The 23,277-nt window shown below is 51.1% G+C and overlaps 2 protein-coding genes across 4 annotated transcripts in view; one reads left to right on the forward strand and one right to left on the reverse strand.

Annotated features, from left to right (window-relative positions):
• The first annotated feature begins 9,529 nt into the window (after window positions 1–9,529).
• RPL36 (ribosomal protein L36) lies at window positions 9,530–16,265 on the forward strand. 3 transcript variants are annotated; one of them, XM_034755543.1, is made up of 4 exons: window positions 9,530–9,659; window positions 9,987–10,081; window positions 14,753–14,887; window positions 16,130–16,265. In XM_034755543.1, exons 2-4 carry the CDS (start codon window positions 9,989–9,991, stop codon window positions 16,217–16,219), a joined length of 318 nt encoding a protein of 105 aa, XP_034611434.1. In that variant the 5' UTR covers window positions 9,530–9,659; window positions 9,987–9,988; the 3' UTR covers window positions 16,220–16,265. The 3 variants fall into 3 exon arrangements, with proteins under 3 accessions (XP_034611434.1, XP_034611435.1, XP_034611436.1); XM_034755544.1 differs by having other exon boundaries at window positions 9,533–9,683; XM_034755545.1 differs by having other exon boundaries at window positions 9,535–9,640.
• Window positions 16,266–17,416: 1,151 nt separating this feature from the next.
• The window catches only part of LONP1 (lon peptidase 1, mitochondrial), a gene marked incomplete in the record, with an annotated part of 47,747 nt that continues 41,886 nt past the window's right edge, over window positions 17,417–23,277 (reverse strand). Inside the window, 2 exon segments of the mRNA XM_034755542.1 lie at window positions 17,417–17,809; window positions 19,292–19,456. Of these exon segments, the coding sequence (XP_034611433.1) occupies window positions 17,645–17,809; window positions 19,292–19,456 (330 nt within the window).

Genomic DNA, 23,277 nt, shown 5'->3' on the forward strand with positions numbered 1-23,277 from the left:
CGTAGACTTTTGGCTGCTTAAAGCTTAATTTATAGCAGTGCCTTCCTTTCACATTCCAAGCAATACTCCTAGCGTCGGCCAGTTCCTGCTGCCGGCAATTCGGCCAGCATGAACTCTGCCCCTGTCCCCCCCCCTCGCGGCTGTCCCCAGGAAAGATCCCTGCATGCTGCCCCTGTCACGCCTCCACCGCGTGGCTGTAAACGGCCGGTTATAGTTATGTAAAGGAATAGGCAATCAGTCCCAATACTAACATTCCCCTAATTCAAAGCAGGTCACCATGAGTGATATCACTCTGATGAGGATTTCGGAGACATGCTGCGTGAATGCCAGCAAGTACCAGGGCCGTATGCTGCCATGCTTTGCGAGGCAATGATCCCGGAGTACTTGCTGCTAGCCTGGTGCGGAAAAGTTTCCTACCATGGAGGACGCAATAAGGCCGCTCTCCCCAGGAACCTGATGCAAAGGCTTTCACAATATCTCCAGGAGACCTTTGTGGAGATGTCCCAGGAGGATTTCTGCTCTATCTCCAGACATATTGACAGAATTTTCCAGTAGCTGCACTGGAAAGGACTAAAAACTAAAGCACCTAGGTCAAACTAATCATGAAAAACCAGACATGTTGACAAACTTTTCCAGTAGCTGCACTGGCAAGGACTAGAAACTAAAGTGCTTAGAGCAAACTAATCATGAAAAACCCATTGTTAAGATACCATTCCTATTCTGTTCAAAATAAATGTTTAAAACACTTACCTACTGATGTTTCCCCTGAATCACGGCCTGGGTTACCGCCTTGGGAGGGTTGGTAGGGGATCTCCGTGAGGGTGATGAAGAGATCCTGGCTGTCGGGGAAATCAGCGTTGAAAGCGCTGTCGACTGCCTCATCTACTTCCTCATCTTCTCCGAGGAAGCGGCCGTCGACAATACCCCATCGTCAGAGTTCACGGACAGTGGTGGGGTAGTGGTGGCGGCCGCACCTAGAATGGAATGCAGTGCCTCGTAGAAACAGCATGTCTGGGGCTGGGGTCCAGAGCGTCCGTTTGACTCTTTGGTCTTCTGGTACCCTTGTCTCAGCTCCTTGATTTTCACACGGTACTGTGTTGCATCCTGGCTGTATCCTCTCTCTGTCATGGCTTTGGAGATCTTCTCGTAGATCTTTGCATTCCGTCAGATCCAAGACTTCCCAATCAGTCCATGCTGGGGCCCTCTTTCTATTCTGAGATTGCATGGTCACCTCTGCTGGAGAGCTCTGCATCGTTGCCAGTGCTGCTGAGCTCGTCACGATGTCCAAACAGGAAATGAGATTCAAACTGGCCAGACAGGAAAAGGAATTCAAATTTTCCCGGGGCTTTTCCTGTGTGGCTGGTCAGAGCATCCGAGCTCAGACTGCTGTCCAGAGCGTCAACAGAGTGGTGCACTGTGGGATAGCTCCCGGAGCTATTAGTGTTGAATTACATCCACACCTACCCTAATTCGACATGGTCATGTCGAAATTAGCGCTACTCCCCTCGTCGGGGAGGAGTACAGAAATTGATTTTAAGAGACCTCTATGTCGAAATAAATAGCTTCGTTGTGTGGACGGGTGCAGGGTTAATTTGAGTTAACGCTGCTAAATTCAACATAATCTCCTAGTGTAGACCAGGCCTTAGCAACATAAACAACTGTACATACATATGTTCATTCCATTTACCCGTTCGCTGACAAAACAGAAGTAATTGAAGGATCGTGTTATAATTAAGTGATCCTTCCGGTGGCCACCTTTCCTGGTCCTCTAGCTGATATTGAGGCCAGTCTACTGTACAGAACCTTTTTAATCTACTTTTAGTCAATGGATCCGATTCAAACACTTTCCAGTTCACCAGAATGCATTCTAAGGGCGTACACCTTGCCCTGCCTGGAGTACTCTGTCCCTGCCCCATACCCTAGGGCATCCCCAGGTCAAAACAGGTAAAAGTCCACACCACTGGACTGTTCCTACCTTCTTCACCGTCGCCCGCAGCTGCTTCTCCACTACTCGAGCGCATTGCACCGTTGTGCCCTCCGGGGTCGACCAAACCACGTCTTCGCTGAGGCCCCCGATGAAGTCACCGGTGCGTGCTGGGCGTCGGGCGTCGCCGCAATCCGTCGGCCGCCAGGAGGGATCCGGGCAAAGCTAAATTTCAGCCTCCAGCCCCACGTTGGGCGCCAAAACTGTTGCCGGCACAGAGTGCCCGAGGACAGCAACAGTGGGGTCCGTTGCCCGGTGTGCTTCGCGCCAATAAACACACCAGGGTGGAGAAGCAATCAAAGTTTGTTTGAGATCTCAAAGTGGTGCAAGGAGACAGGCACGTCTCAAATCAAGCACACCAACATAAGCGCCCTTTATCTTTTATACAGTTTGCAGCTAACCCTTTCCCTTCTTCCCCCGCCCTTTCTCACCCCCCTCCTCCATTCCCACCTCTCCCCCTTTCTCCCTCTGGCTACATTACACGACCTTGGCTGTGCAGCTTGTTCTCACTGTTTCTTTCTGCAAGTAATCTTGTCCGTCAGCTAGAAGCATGTAGGATTCCCTTATCGCTACTGCTTCCCAGCTGCTGGCCTGTGAGGTTAGTAAAGTTTTACATGCAGGGGCTTTGATTCACTTTGGCCTAGAGCGGGGGGGCTTCATCGACTCTCGGGTCTTCCAACCCCCCGAGTTACCTAGTGGCCTAGAGCGGGGGGGCTTCATCGACTCTCGGGTTTTCCAACCCCCTGAGTTACCTAGAGTGATGCCTAGTGACACCAACAATCTGCTTGTGCAGCTCCATGACCATGAAGGGCTTTCTCAGCCACCTTGAAGATGGTGGACATGGGCCTGCTAGCTCCCGCAGCTGGCCCTGAATCCTGAGGAGCATGCCTACTGGGCCCATGTTGCCGGGTGCAGAGGGCAGGCTGTAGGGCTCAGGCTGCGGGTCTTGCAGGCCTGTGAAGCAGTGCGGGCCAGGGTGCTTCTGCTGCAAGCACTGCCATGCCCTGGGGCACAGGGGCCACCACTGGCCGTGCTGCTAGTAGGCCACCTCCTCCCTGCAGGCCACCCGCTGCTGTGCAGTCCCCGGGCTTCCTTAAGGCTGGCACAGGGACCCGGCCTCCCTGTTGGGCCGCTCCACAGTAGTGCTTGTAAGGCAGGAGTGGGCAGGGGCCTGGCTGCCCAAGGGGCATGGGGAGATGAGGGTCTGGCATGGAGCCAGCTATGGGCAGGGGACTCCGCTCACAAGCTGGGCCTGGCCTCCCCTGGAGCCTGTTCTGCAGCTGCTCTACGAGGCAGTGTCACCTCTTGAGGGCTCCGTGCTTGGCTGCTCAATGCTGGTGGGCAGTGGGCTGGGCAGAACACTGTGCTAGCCCTGCATGCTGTGTAGGCACGGCAGGGTCCTGGCCATGCCCCTGCGCTACGTGGGGAGATCTCGTGTCCAGGCCAGGCAGCCCTTGGCAGCCCCAGGGGAAGGCAGGGCAAAGCGCACTCTGGGCCTGAGCTGCACAGAGGAACCTCCCGGCCCAAGTGAATGACTTGCTTTCCCGGGCTCCAGAGCCTGAGCGCCTGCCCTAGCCCCGCATCAAACTCGCTAGCCAGCAGCTAGCACCAACCCCACCAGGGAGTATGCCAGGGCTGGAGGCTGTCACAGGCTGCAGTACTCAGGCTGCTGCCCATGACTTCTGGTGGTGAAGCAGGGCCTGCCAAGGGCTTAGATCCCTGGGGAGTCTTGGCTTGCCAAAGCAGAGCGCTGCAGCTCTGGGAGTGGACAGGTGGAGCTCCCTCCAGCTGGGGGAGCAGTACTCAATCCTGCCTCCTTCCCCCCTCTTCCCCTTCAGCCTTCTTCCTGCAGCAGGCTCTGGTGCCTCTCCTAGGTGGACCCCCAGCAGAATCCTACCCCACCTGCTCCACCACAGAGCTCTAAGTTGCATTAACCTAGATGATGCTTCTTGTATCCATGAAGCACCCACAGTGCAGGCCATACTAGAAGACTCGGACCTGCCCTGAAGAGCTTATGTGCACACACTGATCCCAGTGCTAGTGTAGTAATGGCTCTGACTGTCCGCTGTTTGGAGCAGGGACTGGCTTTTATTACATACATGTACAGCACCTTGTACAATGGGACCTCGACTGGGGGTGCTAGGTCTTACCGCAGTTCACATCATAAATACATTTTCAACCCCAGGTGCTATGCCAAAACAAATCCCAGTCTGATAGGCACAAGCCTAACCCGAGGGACTGGGGTCTTAGCTGAACCCATGTTCCTCTTCTTTCTCCATTCTTTTTCTGCTCTTTGTTACCTGCACCCATCATGCTGCATCTAGACTGAGGTCCCGAGAGGGCAATCAGAGCCATGTGGGAAGATCCTGGGCCCAGCTCCACCTAACGCCCAAATTTAGGCTTTGCTGTGACCCAAACTCCTGCTCAGCTGCTCCCCCACCCCTGTAAGCACTTAAACATTCAGGGTCGAGCACCCCCCGGGAACTCATGAATTTGGTGCCTCTGCTCTCCTCACTTTGATGCAAGGGAAGACTGGGATAACGTGCCCCCCCGCTAGCTGGGAGGGATCCCTGCTGTTTGGTGTCTGTTTCAGTTGGGCCCCCCAGACATAAAAGGATCTTTGAGAGGCTAAATCTCTCCTAGAGAGCGCCAGCCTGCACGGCTCTTTTGTGATTTCCTGTTTTTTGTAGCCTGTCTTCCACTGTCACCTAAAGGAGTGATGCCCTCGGTCATGTTCCTGTACCAGATATGGACTGGCTGCAGAGCTTTCTCATACACACTGGCTGCATTCATCATCAGCAAGGCTATGATTATGTCACAGAGGTCATGGCGTCCCTAGCCTCTGTCTGTCAGAGGGTGGAGATGGATGGCAGGAGAGAGATCACTTGATCATTGCCTGTTAGGTTCACTCCCTCTGGGACTCCTGGCATTGGCCACTGTCGGTAGACAAAAAGAACAAGAGTACTTGCGGCACCTTAGAGACTAACAAATTTATTTGAGCATAAGCTTTCGTGGACTACAGCCCACTTCTTCGGATGCGTAGAATGGAACATATATTGAGGAGATATATATACACACATACAGAGAGCATGAACAGGTGGGAGTTGTCTTACCAACTCTGAGAGGCCAATTAAGTAAGAGGAAAAAAAACTTTTGAAGTGATAATCAAGATAGACAATTTGAGAAGTGTGAGAGTACTTACATGGGGAGATAGATTCAATGTTTGTCAGTAGACAGGATACTGGGCTGGATAGACCTTTGGTCTGACCCAGTGTGGCCATTCTTATGTTCTTGTTCTTAATCCGTGACTTCCAGAGACCTCTGTGACATTTTCTCCCACGGGGCTGGAGCTCCCAGCCGGCTCCCCCACATCGCCCAGCCCCGCCCTGGTGGAGGAACCTGCAGCTCCCAGCCGCAGCAGGCAGCGGGTCCCTGCAACTTTGAGCCACCACATTGGGTGAGGGGACCCTGCAGCAGCCCAACTGCCGCAGGTGGCAGAGAGCTTCCCAGAGCTGCTCAGCCACTGCACGGGGGAGTTGGGGGCCAGAGCTCCCACTCACTGCAGCAGCGGGGGACCCTGGAGCCCCAGCAGCAGAGGGTGCTGAACCCACCTCCCCATTTTGTCAGGGATATTTTTAGTGAAAGTCAGGGACAGGTCAGGGGGACTTCTGTGAATTTTTGTTTATTACCCGTAACCTGTCCATGTTTTTTACTAAAACTATCCATGACAAAAATCTTACCCTTAATCATCAGATCCTTTAATGCTCTGCCAGGTATAGCTGAGGTTAGCTTAACTAAGGTACGTATCAAGTATCAGGGGGTAGCCATTAGTCTATATCCACAAAAACAACAAGGCATCCGGTGGCGCCTTAAAGACTAACAGATTTATTTGGGCATAAGCTTTCGTGGGTAAAAACCTCACTTCTTCAGGTGTGTATGTTACACACAGGGCCACCTACTGGCTGAACAGTACAATACAGTTTAGCACTGCATCACATCACCTATAAATTCTACATTCCTACCACTTACAATATTTACACTATCACTAACTTTGAAGTTCAATATGTATCAGTCTGTTGACTGTCTCTGAATCATACTGGTTTTTAATTACATGACCTGAACATGTAACAACTTGTTCATCTGGCTGTCCATTAATTGCAACGATTGGCTGTAGCTGGTTTGGAATCCCTGAGTCGTCATCTTGTTCTGCACCTACCATCTGTAGAGTTTGCTCTCTTGATTATTCTTTCTGAGGAACACACTGTAAATGTTGATGGTTTCTGTTGAACTCTCCACTGTCAGCCTCAGTTACATATGATTTGGGTGCTGAATTCTTTGTCTTTACACCAGCTGGAGTTGTCCATCCTTTTTCTCCATCCAATTTGACATGAACATGGTTTCCAAGTTCTAGACCTGGCAGTTGTCTGAGTCATGTCTGTTGTAAAAATGTGAATAATAGTGGCTCCTAGTGTCCCTACGCCTCTGACTGTCAGATGCTGGGACTGCACAACAGGTAAGGATCACTTGATAATTGCCCTGTTCTGTTCATTCCCCCAGAAGCACCTGGTACTGGTGCCTGTTGGAAGACAGGATATTGAGCTAGATGGACCACTGGTCAGACCTAATATGGCCATTCTTATGTAATATGATCAAATCATATTTTGTTCAGAATGACTTAAATTCTGCTGCAGTGAATTGTGGTCTGTTGTCCATCACTAGTTATTCAGGCATACAGAAGTGAGCAAAAATGCATTCCAGTTTACTCATAACATGTTATGTCTTTCAAGTATATTATTTCTATGTACCTGGAAAAATAGCCCACAATGACCAGGTAATGATGTCTTCTGAATCTGCATAAATCTGCAGCTAGTCTCTTCCACGGTCTCTCTGGTAGGGGTGTTGGTAAACTGTATGGTTCAGCATTGTTCATCTTGAACACTGCATGCAGTTCTGGTTGCCCCATCTCAAAAAAGATATATTAGAATTGGAAATGGTGAAGAGAAAGGCAAAGAAAATGATTAGGGATATAGAACAGCTTCCTTATGAGGAGAGATTAAAAAGACCGGGTGTTAAGTTTAGAAAAATGATGACTAAGGAGGGATATGAGAGAGGAGGGGGTGCTGTAGTTTTATGCAGAAGAATGCACTCACCACAGGGGCAGCGGAAGCTTCCTAAAAGTGTGTGGGGGCCACTGGTGCCTGAACCATGGCCTCACCCTCCTGCGCTGCCCCTTCCCCTTAGGCCCTGCCCCCACACCACCCCTTCCTTCGAGGCCTTGCCCCTGCATCACCCTTCTCCCCAAGGCCCCGCCCCTTCTCCCCAGGCCCCGCCCCCACACTGCCAATTCTCCCCAAGGCCCCACCCTCATGCTGCCCCTTCCCTGAGGCCCCACTCCTGGGCCACCTCTTCCTCAGGAGACCTTGTCCGCCCACTTGCTCTTCTTTGCCTCTCACCCACTTATGGCTGACCTCCCTTGTTCTGGTGCCCCTAGTTCACCAGAGTGCTTGTTAGTACCCATAAATTGTATTTAGAGAGACACGGATTTTCTTGAGGTTCAGTTCAGCTTCCTCCTTGCTAGAAGGCAGTTGTCCGTAGTTTTCCTGTTCCTGATTAAAACAAAACAAACAAAACAGCTGCTGCTGTCTATGAGTGATTATACGTGTTCCTCACCACACAAATACAACTGCTGTGGAGAATGTGAATAGGGAAGTGTTATTTACCCATTCACACAACACAAAAACAAGGGTCACCAGATGATATGACTAGGCAGCAGGTTGAAAACAAAAGGCAGCCCAGTCTGTCTTTGTGCAGTGCAGGGGCACCCTGCGGAATCCTTGCCGGGGTGTTCTGAACTCGGTACGTTCCTGGAGCATTGGTCCATCGATGGCTCTTAGCCAAGGGGTCAAGGACCCACGTTAGTGTTACCATATTTCAACAATCAAAAAAGAGGACGGGAGGAGCCCCACCCTAGCCCCGCCCCTGTCCTGTCCTAGCCCCGCCCCCATCCTGTCCTAGCCCCGCCCCTGCCCCTTCCACTCCCTCCCACTTCCTGCCCCCTCAGAACCCCCAACCCTCTCCCCCACTCCTTGTCCCCTGACTGCCCCCCAGGACTCCACCCCCTCCCTAAGCCTCCCTGCCTCTTGTCCCCTGACTGCCTCCTCCTGAGACCTTCCCCACATCCTAACTGGCCCCCTAGGACCCTACCCCCCTACCTGTCCCCTGACTGCCCCAACCCTTATTCACACCCCCACCCCCTGACAGCCCCCCCCAGAACTCCTGACCCATCTAAACCCCTCTGCTCCCTGTCCCCTGACTGCCCCCTCCTGGGACCCCTGCTCCTAACTGCCCTCCAGAACCCCACCCCCTACCTAAGCCTCCCTGTTCCTTATCCCCTAACTGCCCCTTCCTAAGACCCCCCCCAACTGCCCTCCAGGACCCTACTCCCTACCTGTACCCTGACTGCCCAAAACCTTATCCACCCTCCCCCAGAAAGTCCACCCCGAACTCTCCCCCCCGCTCCTTGTCCCCTGACTGCCCCCTCCTGGGACCCCTGCTCCTAACTGCCCTCCAGAACCCCACCCCCTACCTAAGCCTCCCTGTTCCTTATCCCCTAACTGCCTCCTCCTGAGACCCCCCCCACCTGTACCCTGACTGCCCAAAACCTTACACCCCCAACCCCCAGACAGCCCCCCCCCCGAACTCCCTGACCCATTCAACCCTCCCCCCTGCTCCCTGTCTCTTGACTACCCCCCCCCCCGAACCTCCCTGCCGCTTCTCTGGCCCCCGGCCCCCTTACTGTGCTCAACAGCGGGGGAGAGCAGCAGGCTCGGAGCTCCAGACGAACGGCCGGTGATCTGTGAGTGCAGGGAGGGAGGGAGAGGAGGGGGGGGTGTCAAGTTTCAGGAGGGAGGAGGGGGAAGTGCAAGCAGGGCTCTGGCTCTGGCTTTTGGAGCCCCGGCTGCTTTGTAAGCGCGCGCACGCTCTGCATGGGGGGGGGGAGGAGGGGAAGTCCGGCCATTGACAAATTCCCCCCGGACGCCATTTTTAACCCGAAAAAGCCGGACATGTCCGGGGGAATCCGGACGAATGGTAACCCTAATCCCACGTTCTGGGGGTCCCTAGCCTGTGACTGCCCGAAGCTGGCAGTGGAGAAGAGGGAGGGGAGCCTGTGGGCAGCCAGGGCATAGGGCTGGCCAGGCCATGGGTCAGACCCAGTGTGGCTGCAGGGGGTGGGGGAGCGTGCCCAGGGCTCGCCCCCCCATGCTCTGGGAGTGGGGCCAAGGCCACCCTACGGGCCCCGGGAGCGGCTCAGTTGGGGCGACAGACAGCAAATGTGAACACTCGGAACAGGGGGTGGGGGTAACAGGAGCCTATATAAGAAAAAGACCCAAACATCGGGACATCTGGTCACCCAAGGCTCAGCCCCCCCGCCCAGCCGGGCCCGGTTCTCTCCTAGCCCCGCCCTGGGAGGCCCGTGATTGCAGGGGTCCGACTCTATGGTCACAGCGCGAGGTAGAGAGAGCCCATTAGCAGCCCCCCCTCGCGCTCTCTCCCTCTCCTCAGCATAGGAGGACCGGAAGGAGAGGTTGATATCTCAGAGCTCCGCCCAGCCTCGCTCCTTCTCCTTCCGGTGTGGCGCCGTTCGCGTTGGGGCAGGTGAAGTCGGTGCTGGCAGGTCGGGAGAATCCGCGTCCATCCGGTGCGGGGAGGCGCTGGGGGGCCCCGCGGTGGGGGGGTTGAGGTGTGGGGAGCCGGGGGCGGCCCGGGAGATGGCTCGGGGCGGCTGGGGGAGCTGGATGGGGGGCGGCCCGGGAGCCGGCTCGGGGGGAGCTGGGCCGGGGAGCCGGAGATTGGCGCGGGGGCTATGCCGGGCGCNCGGCCGGGGGCTGACTCGGGGCGGCCCGGGAGCTGGATGGGGGGCGGCTGGGCCGGGGGCCGGAGACTGGCGCGGGGGCTATGCCGGGCGCGGCCGGGGGCTGACTCGCTGCCGCTCTCCCCGCAGACATGGCGATCCGCTACCCCATGGCCGTCGGTCTCAGTAAGGGCCACAAGGTGACGAAGAACGTGTCGAAGCCCCGGCAGTGCCGCCGCAGAGGGGTGAGTGAGGGGCGGCCTGGGCGGCCCGTGGCCTGACCTGGCACTGCCGCGGCCCGTCTGAGCCGCCTGGGGATGCTGTGCCCACGGCTAGCCGCGTGCCTGACTGCTAGAGCTCAGCGGTACCGAACCCTTTGGCGGTAGCTGCCTTGTGCCCACCTCGGGACCAGGCTTCCAGGGGAGCGATGGCTGGCTGAGACCATGGCCGGTGCATGGGAAGTACAGGCTGGCCTTAGACTTTCTGCAGACGGATGTTGGGTGGGGGGCTATACCAGTGCCAAGAAGCCAGACAGTGGCTTGCAGCTGTTGAGACATTCAGAAAGTTACCATTTGCCCTGAGCAGTCGCTGCACAGACCCATGCAGGTTTAATACATGGAGGCCTTAATACATGCAAGGCCTGACTCAGTTGGCAATTCAGAGCTGTACTGGTTAAGTCCTGGTCAGTGCTGCTGATCATTGTCCTTGTAGCAGAGCCCCCATCGGTGCTTCACAGCTTTAGAATGGGAGGGTTTCTGTGAATTTGGAAACATATGGTGTGGAATGAGCATTTAAACAAGTCAATGCACATTCTCTACCATTACATCATAAGTTATTTGTCTGGTGTCGAAGGCGTGCTAAGCACATGACAAAACAAATGGAGACAAGATATCTGCCCTGACGAGTGAAACTCTTTCCCATAAAACAGTAGATGGGAGGAGAGCGTAGTGAGATAGGATGTAATATAGAATCGTAGGACTGGAAAGGACCTCAAGAGGTCATCTAGTCCAGTCTCCTGCACTTATCGCAGGACTAAGTATTATCTAGATTATCCCTGAGAGGTGTTTGTCTAACCTGCTATTAGAAATCTCCAATGATGGAGATTCCATAGCCTCCATAGGCAATTTATTCCAGTGTTCAACCACCCTGGCAGGAAGTTTTTCCTAATGTCCAACCTAAACCGCCCTTGCTGCAATTTAAACCATTGCATATATTTATCTGTGTTGATGTACATGTGTAGATGGTAACTTTTTCCTTATTTGAGGAAGCGTGACATGTAAGAGGCATAGACTTGACTTGGCAGTGGTGAGAGAAGTAGCAGAGTAGTGATACGGTGGTCGTATGTTCCAGAGTGTGAATGCACTGAAAGTTGTGAATATGATCAAGCTTCTCCTGGTGGTGGTGGTGCTGCTGCTGCTGAGTGGGGACACCAGGTGATCACTGATTGCAGATTTTTAGTAGCAGTCTGTCATAGGCATGAATTGCAGCATTTACTTTCACACCAGGATAAGGAACCCAAACAAATATAGCATTTGATTGGTTAATTTCAGTTCTTGACATTTTGAAATTCTTGTGTTTGCCAGTGTCTAACACATGTCCCTCAAGGAAAGCTGCTTCAGGTTGCTTTTTGTCCGCTTAGTTGATCTGGCTGCTGTGGAATAGTGTTCTCGGTGGTGGTGTTGGATCTGTGCTGTAAAGTGTTACCTTGTTATCTGACCCTGCACAGAATTGTGCATGTAGGGGAGAATATTTGCCTATTGGTGTTCAGATGTTTAATTGCTAATTGGCCGAACAGTGAGGCCCAAGGCTCAACTCACTGGCATTTCCTTGCCTGCAAGTCAGGAATGAGGCGCTTTGTCAGGATTGGAGGTCTGGAATAGAGCTTCAAACCACGACTAAACAGCCTGAGCTGCAGTGAGGCTGAAGAGTCTCTCTGTGCCTGCCACTGGGGAAATCATGATCTTTGCCCAGTGAAAAATGTAGTGGTGCTGCAAGCAGAGAGGCCTTCTGTATCAAATGTGCACTGTCAAAGGGAGAGTGACCAAGGCAGATAGCTGGGTTAGGGTTAGTGGAGGGAATGAATGACAGCTGGCTGAGTTCAGGGCTAAACTGCATTGCTGCCCCTCCCACTGCCTGCACTTGGCCTGCAAAAGCAATGAAGAGTGACCCACTGTTACCATCTGCCCCCAACGTTAGCCAAGTAGCAGAGGCTGTTAGTCTGGATCTGTAAAAAGCAACAGAGGGTCCTGTGGCACCTTTAAGACTACAGATGTATTGGAGCATAAGCTTTTGTGCATGAATGCCCACTTCGTCAGATGCATGTAATGGAAATTTCCAGAGGCAGGTATAAATGTGGTGGCAAGAATCAGTCTAGAGATAACGAGGTTAGTTCAGTCAGGGAGGGTGAGGTCCTCTGCTAGCAGTTGAAGTGTGAACACCAAGGGAGGAGAAACTGCTTTTGTAGTTGGATAGCCATTCACAGTCTTTGTTTAATCCTGAGCTGATGGTGTCAAATTTGCAAATGAACTGGAGCTCAGCAGTTTCTCTCTGGAGTCTGCTCCTGAAGTTTTTTTGCTGTAAGATGGCTACCTTAACATCTGCTATTGTGTGGCCAGGAAGGTTGAAGTGTTCTCCTACAGGTTTTTGTATATTGCCATTCCTGATATCTGACTTGTGTCCATTTATCCTCTTGCGTAGTGACTGTCCAGTTTGGCCAATGTACATAGCAGAGGGGCATTGCTGGCACATGATGGCATATATAACATTGGTGGATGTGCAGGTGAATGAGCGGGTGATGTTGTAGCTGATCTGGTTAGGACCTGTGATGGTGTCGCTGGTGTAGATATGTGGGCAGAGTTGGCATTGAGGTTTGTTGCATGGATTGGTTCCTGAGTTAGTTGTTATGGTGCGGTGTGTGGTTGCTGGTAAGAATATGCTTAAATTTGGCAGGTTGTCTGTGGGCGAGGACTGGCCTGCCTCCCAAGGTCTGTGAAAGTGAGGGATCATTGTCCAGGATGGGTTGTAGATCAGCATTAGCCAGTTATCTGGCATGCGGAACTGTGACCCTGTTTTCTGTGTGAATATGATCAATTTTCTATATCCAAGGGCAACAAAAATGATTAGGGGTATAGAACAGCTTCCATATGAGGAGAGATTAATAAGACTAAGACTTTTCAGCTTGGAAAAGAGACGACTAGGGGGAATATAAAAAGCAACAGAGTCCTGTGGCACCTTTAAGACTAACAGATGTATTGGAGCATAAGCTTTCGTGGGTGAATGCCCACTTCATTGGATGCATGTAATGGAAATGGGGGGAATATGATAGAGGTCTATAAAATCATGACTGGTGTGGAGAAAGTAAATAAGGAAGTCTTATTCCAAAAAGAACTAGGTAAATTCATGGAGGATGGGTCAATCAATGGCTATTAGCCACGATGGGCAGGGATGGTGTCTCCCTAGCCTCTTTTTACCAGAAGCTGGGAATGGGCGACGGGATGGATCACTTGATGATTACCTGTTCTGTTCATTCCCTCTGGGGCACCTGGCATTGGCCATTGTCAGAAGACAGGATATTGGGCTAGATGTACCATTGGTCTGACTCAGTGTGGCCCCTTTTATGTTCTCGTCCTGCCTTGGCAGCCACCTCTGTCCTGCTTTGTTTAGCCATGGGAAGGGGGCATACACAATTTTATTCTTGTCGCACCTACAATGCATGAGGCACTGTCCATAGAGGAGGACAGCCTAGTTACACAGGCCTACGGCACCTTTGCTTACTTGGGGCTGGTCTACACCGGGGTGGGGGAGATATAAGATACACAATCTCAGCTATGGGAATAGCGTAGCTGAAGTCAATGTATCTTATTTCGACTTACCTTGGGTCCTCACGGTGCAGGATCGACAGCTGCGGCTCCCCTGTACCGCTGCTCGCCCTGGTGGAGTTCTGGAGTCGACGGGAGCACGTTCGGGGATCAATATATCGCGTCCTGCGATATATCGATCCCCGATAGATTACCCGCCAATTCAGTGGGTAGTCTGGACGTACCCTTACATGGCATTCTTCTCAAACCTTGCGTCTTATACTTGATTTGTTCCTGCAACTGGCTCTGTTCTAGTTTGCCAGATGTATCTGAAATGTCATCTTGTTACAGTTGTAACAAATGGGAAATTTCCCAAGGAGATCCTGTTTTCCTTTAGAACGGGGGTCGGCAACCTTTCAGAAGTGGTGTGCCAAGTCTTCATTTGTTCACTCTAATTTAAGGTTTCGTGTGCCAGTAATACATTTTAACCTTTTTAGGTCTGTTTCTCTAAGTCTGTAATATATAATTAAACTATTGTTGTATGTAAAGTAAATAAGGTTTTTAAAATGTTTAAGAAGCTTAATTTAAAATTAAATTAAAATGGAGAGCCCCCGGGCCGTGTGAGTGCCACTGAAAATCAGTTTGCGTGCTGCAGGTTGCCTACCCCTGCTTTAGAAGCTGGAGTATCCTAGCTTGAATGTGCAGTATCTGTGGAGGGAGGCCTAGCCAGCTGGCTCTACATGTGCAGATGACTGACATTCAAGTGGCAGTTTGTTGGGTTGGTATAGTTCAGGAATTTGCCATGTCAGGCAAGAATGCGTCGTGTAGAGGCCAGGGGCTTACAAGTGACCTGGAAATTAGAGTAAAACCTGTGCAGTCTCCTGGGCTCTGCCTAGAGCTCCTGGTAAACAGTTAAGTCCTTCTTTCCCAACTGCGTGCAAGTCTTGCTGGGGGTGTGAAGGATGCTTCAGATGTGTCACTAATACCAGAATCACTGAACAAATTCCAGTTGCATGGGGCAACATATGGCCCCCCCACTAACTTATCAAGGCTTTAGGCACATAACATTTTTCCTAGCCTCTTACATGCTGCTCACACTGAACCATGGTTTCTCTGCAGCGCCTGACCAAACACACTAAGTTTGTGCGAGACATGATCAGAGAGGTCTGTGGCTTTGCCCCCTATGAGAAACGTGCTATGGAATTGCTGAAAGTTTCCAAGGACAAACGTGCTCTGAAGTTCATAAAGAAAAGGGTAAGTGAATTTAACATCTTTGGGTATGACTACACACTTAAGAGTTTTTGTGCTGTAAGTTTCACTGGTGATAGGGAACTGGTGAAAGTAAAGCGCTGCTTTGTGTACTCCCTCAGTTCCTCAGGCATCAGTGTGTTTACACTACCAGCACTTCCATCGCCATGAGAACAGCAGTGTAGGGCAGCTCCCTTGATAGGTCGTGGGAGGGTGGGGTGAGCAGAAGGCAGTCTGGGTCCCTGCTCAGTACTGCTCTGCTTCATGTCTCAGGAGCCCCATTACTTCCTTGTTTCTTTTGTGGCATTTTTTAAACCTTCCTGCTGTCTGGCTGCTTTCCCTGCCACATCTACAAACAAAGGGAAAGGGAGCTTCAAACTTACAGGGGGACGGGCGGACGTCCGTTTACCTGGCGTCAGAGCAGCAGAGATGCTGGCCAGAGTGGTCGCTTTTGAAAATGGGATAGTCTACGGAGGCCAAAAGGTGTTTACACTGGTAGAATGTGTCTTCGCTTTCAAAACAGTGCAAAAAGAACAGCGGTAAGAGCACCTGAAGGTGGCTTTCTTTTTGTGGTGAAACTTCTGAGTTTTATTGCAAAAAGTCATTAACAAGTGTAGATACTCCCATGGTTTTAGTGAAAAAAGAGGACTTTTTGCACTTTAAATGTTAAGTGTAGACATAGCCTTACTTCAAAGGGAGTCCAGTTTTGCTAGCTCCTCTCTTCCCTTCCTGCCCCCCCCCTCCCCCGGCAGTCAGAGGATCCCACACTACAGCAGACTTGGCTCTGCCCTTATTCAGTGCTTTGAGCAATCAGGAGCCTGGTGGAGGCATGGTATAGGAGAGCAGTAACTGCCATGCCTGTCCTAAGTTTAGCTCAGTGGTGGAGAGAACTTAGAGGCTCTCCCTTGAAGGGGAGGTCCTGAAGGGTGATCCAGAACTTGCTTTGCAAAGCTGATGGGAGTGAGACTGAGCTGGATTCATCCAGCTAATCCAGTGACTTGGACCAGCAGGAAGTAAAACTCAAAATTGCTCTGAGCATGCAACAGCTACTGGGATTTGGGTGGGGAGAGGAGCTGGCTGGGGTGGTTCCGTCAAACTGAAGGAGCCCCTCTTCTTCAAGCTGTGAACATGCATTTCCTTTGTCTCCCAAAACAGCCTGGCCCATGTTAGGCAGAATAAGAGACCCAGCGTTTCATGCTGGTGCTGTAGTGGGTAATTGCTCACTGTGCTGCTTTCTTTCATACACAGGTTGGTACTCACATTCGGGCCAAGCGAAAACGTGAAGAGCTCAGCAATGTTCTGGCAGCCATGAGGAAGGCTGCTGCCAAGAAGGATTAAGCTGCAAAAACTCCCGTAACTCATTAAAGTGTGTTCAGAGAATCGAGCAGTATGGTGGTGTTACTAGTAACTTGACAACTGGAGACCACTTGCCATGGGGGAATGAACAGTGCTGAAATACCTTCAAGAGTAACAAAGGGTTAAACTTGGCCTGTCTCTTGCTTTGGATAAACGGTTAATTTTACATTTGAGACACAAGGTGGGTGAGGTAACATCTTTTATTAAACTAATGTTTTGGATCTAGACCTGAAGAAGAGTTCTGAAAGCTTCTCTAACCAAGAGAAGTTGGTCCAATAAAATATTACCTCACACACCTTGTCTCTCTGCTGGGACCAACATGGCTAGAACAACACTGTAAAATGTTACATTTGTCTGGTTGGAGAACCAGTATGTCATTATCCTAGACAGGTGAGTGGCATACCAGTGTGAGGAAGAAGTAGTGAGGCTGTATGTTCAATGCTTCAACTGTGTTGCTTAAAGCATACCTGTGCAAGTGTCTGTAGGATTTAATGCTCCTTAACTAAAGGGGCAGGCTTGTCAAATGGACCTTAGGGGGAGGGCTGAATTACTCCCAACCCCTATGTTCCCCTTGAAATAGTAAGATTTGCACTAGCAAGAGTCAACTGAGTCTCATCCATCTGCTGTGGAACTCTCTTGAAGTAGTAGATGCATCTGAGCCACTTAACCAACTCCAGGCTTGCAAAACAGCACTAGAGACAGGAGCTCCTGCTGAGTCCCAGCTGCCTTTGATGAGGGCAAGCTGGGACCTATATTCACCAGCCCTTTAATTAAAGAATGACAGCTGGAAGTCTCAGGTTTTGGGGAGGGCTCCTCCTGTAGAAGGGAGCTAGGGTTGACTGCTCTCAAAGAATCACTTCAGCTCTAGGGCACATGTGGTTAGAGTAAAGGACTCACCTGCACCAAGCTTAAAAAAAAGGCTGCAGCTACCATCTAGGATGAAGTGAAAAGCCAGGATCTAGCCCTGTTCCTTTTTACAGAGCTTTCTCTAAGCTGCCATAACCCCTTGACTATGTACATGCCTATTTCAGTGGGGAATAAACTGCTACCACTGTTCCAAGCTTCATAGGCAAACGTGGGATTCAGACTGATGTATATGTGATTAAAAACCATTTTCAGTAGATGAGGCAGGACAGGCTAGCTCCATGGCTAGTGCAATGAAAGTCCCAGACCCACACCTTATTAGAAATATTTTAATCAGGTCATAATTCAAAATCACTTTGTAAACATAAGTGGGAAATGTCTCACTAACCAAGGCAGTAGTAAATTAAGCCATAAACAATTTCAGTGGCTGCGCAGCAGCAATATTTATGCTCCAGGTGTTAACTGCCCCAGGCCATCTTGCTTTTGGGGTAGTGTAGAGCAGACAGGGAGAGACCCCTTCTCAGTACAAACGGTTCATGTCAGTCATCCTCCAGAGGTATCAAGTTCTGGAAACACTATGTCAAATATTTTGTTGTAGTGCTCAACAAAATGCACTTCTAGTCCCTCTGTAATGAAGTCAGCAAGGTCATAGTAATCCTTCTTGTTCTCTGATGGGAGAATGATACAGGTAACACCAGCTCGCTTGGCCTAGGAAGGAAAAAACACAGTTGGAGGAAGTGTATTTAGCAAAGGAAAATCTGTGTAACATGTCTTTGCTAGAAGAAGTAGGTAACCTTCATTTTGCATAGTCCTGGATTTTACAGATTAAGGCCTCTATCTTAATCTGTCACTATTCAAAAATTTTCCTCCACATTAAGAGATGCCAGAGACAATTGAAATGGAAAGTATCTAAGGCTGCTGTGTTTGGTCTTAGTCAGGAAACGCTTTAGCAGACCTGAATTAAAAACGATTTTTTTTTTTTTGCTTGGGTAGTTTAGACAAGGTCTACCTAGTCTGCAGTATTTTAAAACCTTGCTCTAAATAAGGTCAGGCTGTGCAATTTAGACAATGCATTGGTTGGCAAGGGCTAAGCAGGCTACACTTTGCCCGCTAGCAGTAGAAATTACCAATGCCTCCTTGGGAGACGCAAACCTACCCCTATCCTTAAAAACCCACAATAGGGCCCCTCAGTCTTCCAGAAGGCATTAAAGTTAGATAATCTTCTATTGCCAGCCTCCCTCTACTCTCCTATTCCTGAGTTACCAAATACCACCACCTTGCAAGATTTTCCAACATACTAGATCAAGGGTGGGCAAACTACAGCCTATCAGATTGGCATCACAGGCCCATGTCTCTTGGGGGTGGGGGCAGAGGGCTCTGTGCACTGCCCTTGCCTGCAGGCACCGCCCCCTGCAGCTCCCATTGGCTGGGAACGGAACTGCAGCCAATGTGAGCTTCAGGGGAGATACCTGCAGGCAAGGGAAGCATGCAGAGCCCTCTGCCCCCTTCCCTCAGGACCAGGGCAGGCAGGGAACCTGTCTTAGCCCCACTGCATGCCATTACCACCCTGGCGCCGTTCCACGTAAGCAGCACTGGGCCAGAGCCTGCACCTCAACCCCCTGGCCATAGCCCCGTCACACTCCACACCACCTTGCCCTGAGTCCCTTCCTGCACACCACACCCCCTCCCACACTCCTTCCTGCACCCCAACCCTACATTCATGGCCCTGCATGCAATTTCCCCACCCACATGTGGCCCTTGGCCCAAAAAGTTTGCCCACCCCTGTGCTGGATACAGCACAGGAACAGCATTGGTGCCAATAAAAGCTGACCTTGTGGCCACAGGCAAGATCTCCATGCTCACACTGCTGGGCCTGTTTGCAGTGTTGTTGGAGCCATGGTGGTCCCAGCCTATTAGAGAGACAAGGTGGGTGAAGGAATATAGTTTACTGGACCAACTTCTTTTGGGGAAAGACAGCCCTGAAGAGCTCAGTGTAGCTCGAAAGCTTGTTTCTTTCCCTAACAGAAGTTGGTCCCATAAAAGGTTTTCCCTCCCCCACCTTGTCTCCACTGTTAACACCCAGGAGTAAGTGGTCCAGCACTACAGTGCCGCCAATCATAGCAAGCACTCTAGGGCCATCCCCATTGTTATGCACCAGCAGATGATCATACACAAGAGGAAAGTGCTTACTGCAATAGTCTTCTCCTTGATTCCACCAACAGGAAGAATCTTTCCAGTTAACGACACCTCTCCAGTCATGGCCATGTTTTGCTTTACTGGACGATTCATGGCCAATGACAGTAAGGCCGTTACTATGGTACATCCTGCGCTTGGTCCGTCCTTTGGAGTTGCTCCCTGGAGAGAAAAAAAGCCACATTGTGACAATCATTCAAACCAAATCAGAGCCTGTGTGAAATACTGATTACCAGCATTATGCTACACAGATCTGCAGCAGAGCCCACTCCCACACCTTTGTTGTCACCAGCTTAGTATGTCCAGGGGAACAGAAGCCCAGTTCCAGACTTCAGCAGGTCTCCAGCTTTGCTGGCTGATGTTGCAACATTTGATTTACTGCACGGATGTTTGGCTGAAAGGTCACTGGTGAATCTTGGATATAGCCCTGCTCAAACATCAGCTTGAGTTCTCTCAGCCTTGTGTTTTTTTACCTGTGGTCAATGGACTGCAGGGGGAGGGAGGGGGGGGTGGCGTCTGCAGACTACATCTAAGATTTCCAAAGGGATCCTCCACCTCCATTTGAAATTTAGAGGTCCGCAAATGAAAAAAGGTTGGGTTGAAAACCTCTGCGCTAAGCCATAGGACACTAGGATTAAAGATACCACAGATTCTGGATGCGCTTACAGGTGAAGAGTAATCTAGAAACTCAAAGGGATGTAAGCACTTCCTTGTATCCTGCATGACACCTGTTTTCCACTCACCCCACTCAGGAGGTGGGGATAGGCCAGGGGCTTTACAGCCTGTGTGAATACTTACCAGAGAGGGAATGACCATGTGGCCGCCCTGCAAATGTATAATATGGAAATATCATTAAGGAAGGCTATGGAAGTTGCCTGTGCTCTCGTCGAATAGGCCCATATCTGCTGAGGAGATGTTGCCTATGCTATCTCATACACAGTCCTGATACAAGATTATATCCCTCTAGAGAGATGGTTTGTGCAGAGAACACGTGTTCCTTCATGTGGTCTGCATACGATATGCACAGGCAAGGTGAAGCATGAAACAGTTCAGTCCTGGTCAGATAAAAGGCTAGACACCATCTAACATATGGAGGCGCTGCTCCGCTGTGGAGGAATGTGGCTTAGGGAAGAACACAGGCAAATATACAGCCTCATTCAGATGACACTGGGAGACCACTTTGGGTGTAGCCAAAGCATTACCCTACCCCTGGAGAACTGCGTGTAAGGAGGCCACACCATCAGGGCCTGGCAGAGGTGGGCTATCAAGAATGCAGTTTTTTGATATGAGGGGCAGTAGACAGGAAGCAGGAGGCTCAAATGGAGGTCCCATCAGAGCTGTTAAAACTGTGTCCAGGCCCCACAAGGGGACAGGCTCTCGGACCAGAGGATGCAGGTGGAGAAATCCTTTCAGAAATGTCATCACCATAGTGTTGGAGAACACTGATTTCCCTTGGATAGGGGGATGAAACGCTGATATTGCTGCCAAGTTCCAAGCCTGATTTCTGAAGGTGCAGCAGATACTTCAAGATGTCCTGGATGGACGTCCCTGTCGGACAGATTCCACATCACACAAAAAACCTCTTCCACTTCACTAAATAGGCCGTCCTAGTGAAAGACTTCCTGTTGTTAAGTAGGACCTGTTGGATAGCCTCTGAACAATGCTCTTCCTCCTTGTTCAGCCATGCCAGGTGGTGAATGGAGCTGATCACCAGATGTAGCTGTGGTCCGTGTGAGGTCATCGGGATGGAGAGGAAGCAGCATGGGAGGCTGAACTGACAGAATAAGGAGCTCTGAGAACCAGCACTGTCTCAGTCACGCCGGGGCAATCAGGATGAGTCTGGCTTGATCCGCCTTGAGCTTGGTGATGATCTGGGGAATGACTGGAATAGGAATATAGCAGTCGACTGTCAGCTACAGTGGAAGGTGTTGGAGAGGGAGCCTGCGCTGAGTCCCGGTCCAAGAGCAGAACAGGCAACACTTCCAGTTTTCCCTTGCCGCAAACAGGTCTATTGTGGGAACGCCCCAAATTGTGAAAATAATCTGAAGGACACAAATCTTCAGGGGCCATTTGTGGTTCAGGGAGAAGATCCTTCTGAGATGGTTCTGCACCCCTGGTAAGTGGACAGCTACTGGGGTGATGTCCTCTTCGATGCAGAACTGCCACAGGTTGATTGCCTCTAGGCAGAGTGACCTGGAGTGGGCGCCCCTTGTTCACATAGTACATCGTGGTGGTATTGTAACAGTGAGTATGTGAACCACTGAATGCCTGATACGGTCCTGGAAGGCACGACATATGTTGGGGATGGCCTGGAGCTCTAACACATTGATATGGAGTGAGGCTTCCTTTTCCAGCCACAGGCCCTGCACCCTCAACAAGTCCAAATGTGCCGGCAAACCCAGAAAGGAAGTGTTGGTAACCTCCAACTTGATTGGCACACTTGATTGGGACTCCTTGGCAACAGTGGGTGGGTGGGGACTCCCACCAATGCAAGGACTCCAGAACTGGTGGAGGAAGGTGAATCAACCTGTACAGAGAATGCAGGGCAGAGTGGTAAACTGTTCTGAGCCACATCTGAAGAGGAAGAACGCGCAACCTGGCAAACTGGACCACCTGGGTGCAAGCGGACATGTGACCCAACAGGCTCAGACACACGTGGACTATCGTGGAAGGCTGAGATTGCAGACTGAGCTACACCTGTGGAATTGCCTACAAGTGGTCAGTCGGCAGGTGGGGGGTTGGGTTGTTTCAAGGCTAGAAGAAGGGGTTCAGGAAAGATTTCTTTAACGATGCAGTCCCCATCAAGTATGGGTTGTAATTGATATTCTGTATGGGTTCCAGTGGGGGTGGTAAGTGGCAAGTGGTGTGCAGTCAGTGGGTTTTTTTTCCTGTATTGAAGCAAGTTCTCAGATATTTGAGTGTCCTTGTGTGACACTCTCCTCAGAACAACCAGAACCACGAGCCACCATGTTCTCTCTCTGACTTAGCAAGAGCTTTGCTGGAGCCTCGACTGTGAGACAGCCCCCGGCCACACCAGTCTGTCTGCCTCACCAGCCAACTCCTCACGACTGCCAGCACAAAACTTGCCTTGCGTTCAGTGAACCGCAGTCCCCGAGTTCCCCAGGCCCATCTCTCTGCAGTGTTTAGTCCCTCTCACTGGACACTCTCTGCCTCCAAAGGCACACCTTGTCCCTGGGTTAAATCTGACAGTTTGCAAGCAGAGCTCAGGGTCTGAGGATAGCACAAGTATCTTCTCTCTCAAGCACAGTCCATTACCATTACCATAGTATCTGTGCGCCTCATGCTATCTTCACAGCCTGCCTTGGAGGTAGGAAATGCTATTATCCCCACAGTGCAGACTGGGAGCGAGACACAGGGTAACACTAAGGGTACATCTACACAGCCTGTGGTCTGGGTCAACAGACACTGCCCAGCAGGGCTTGTGCAAACACACTAAAACCAGCTCGGTAGAAGGCATTCTGAGGTTCTGGGTCAGGCTGGAGCTGGGGCTCTGCAGCTGATCCCCTTCTCTGCACACAGCCAGTTCTAGGCCAGCTAGCATGAGTCCCGCAAGCCTGAGTGTCACCCAGGCGGGGAGGCTCACTGCTGCGGGCAGCGTACACATTCCTGGTGTGAGTTAGAGGCCTATGATGATGGAAGTTTTACCGATGTGATCTTCCCCGGCTCATTTTCCCAGGGACTCTGGTGGAGCAGAGAATTGAACCCAGGTCTTCTAGTTTTCAGGCTACTGCTTAGTCAAAGGGCAAGTCATTTCACCTCTGTGCCTGGCTTTCCCCATCTACCCAGCGGGGGCACTACTGCCCCAAAAAGTGATCCCAGCTAAAGAGCAGTGTGAATAGTATCACCTCGCCATGTGCTTGCTGAGGAAAGGAGCTGGCAGCAAAGCTCATGTGAATATCTTCAGGAACTGCCAGGGAAAATGCCATCTTTTAATTTCATAGAATCATAGAAGATCAGGGTTG

Source organism: Trachemys scripta, chromosome 22, assembly GCF_013100865.1.
Source record: "Trachemys scripta elegans isolate TJP31775 chromosome 22, CAS_Tse_1.0, whole genome shotgun sequence".
NCBI classification, from domain to species: domain Eukaryota; kingdom Metazoa; phylum Chordata; order Testudines; family Emydidae; genus Trachemys; species Trachemys scripta.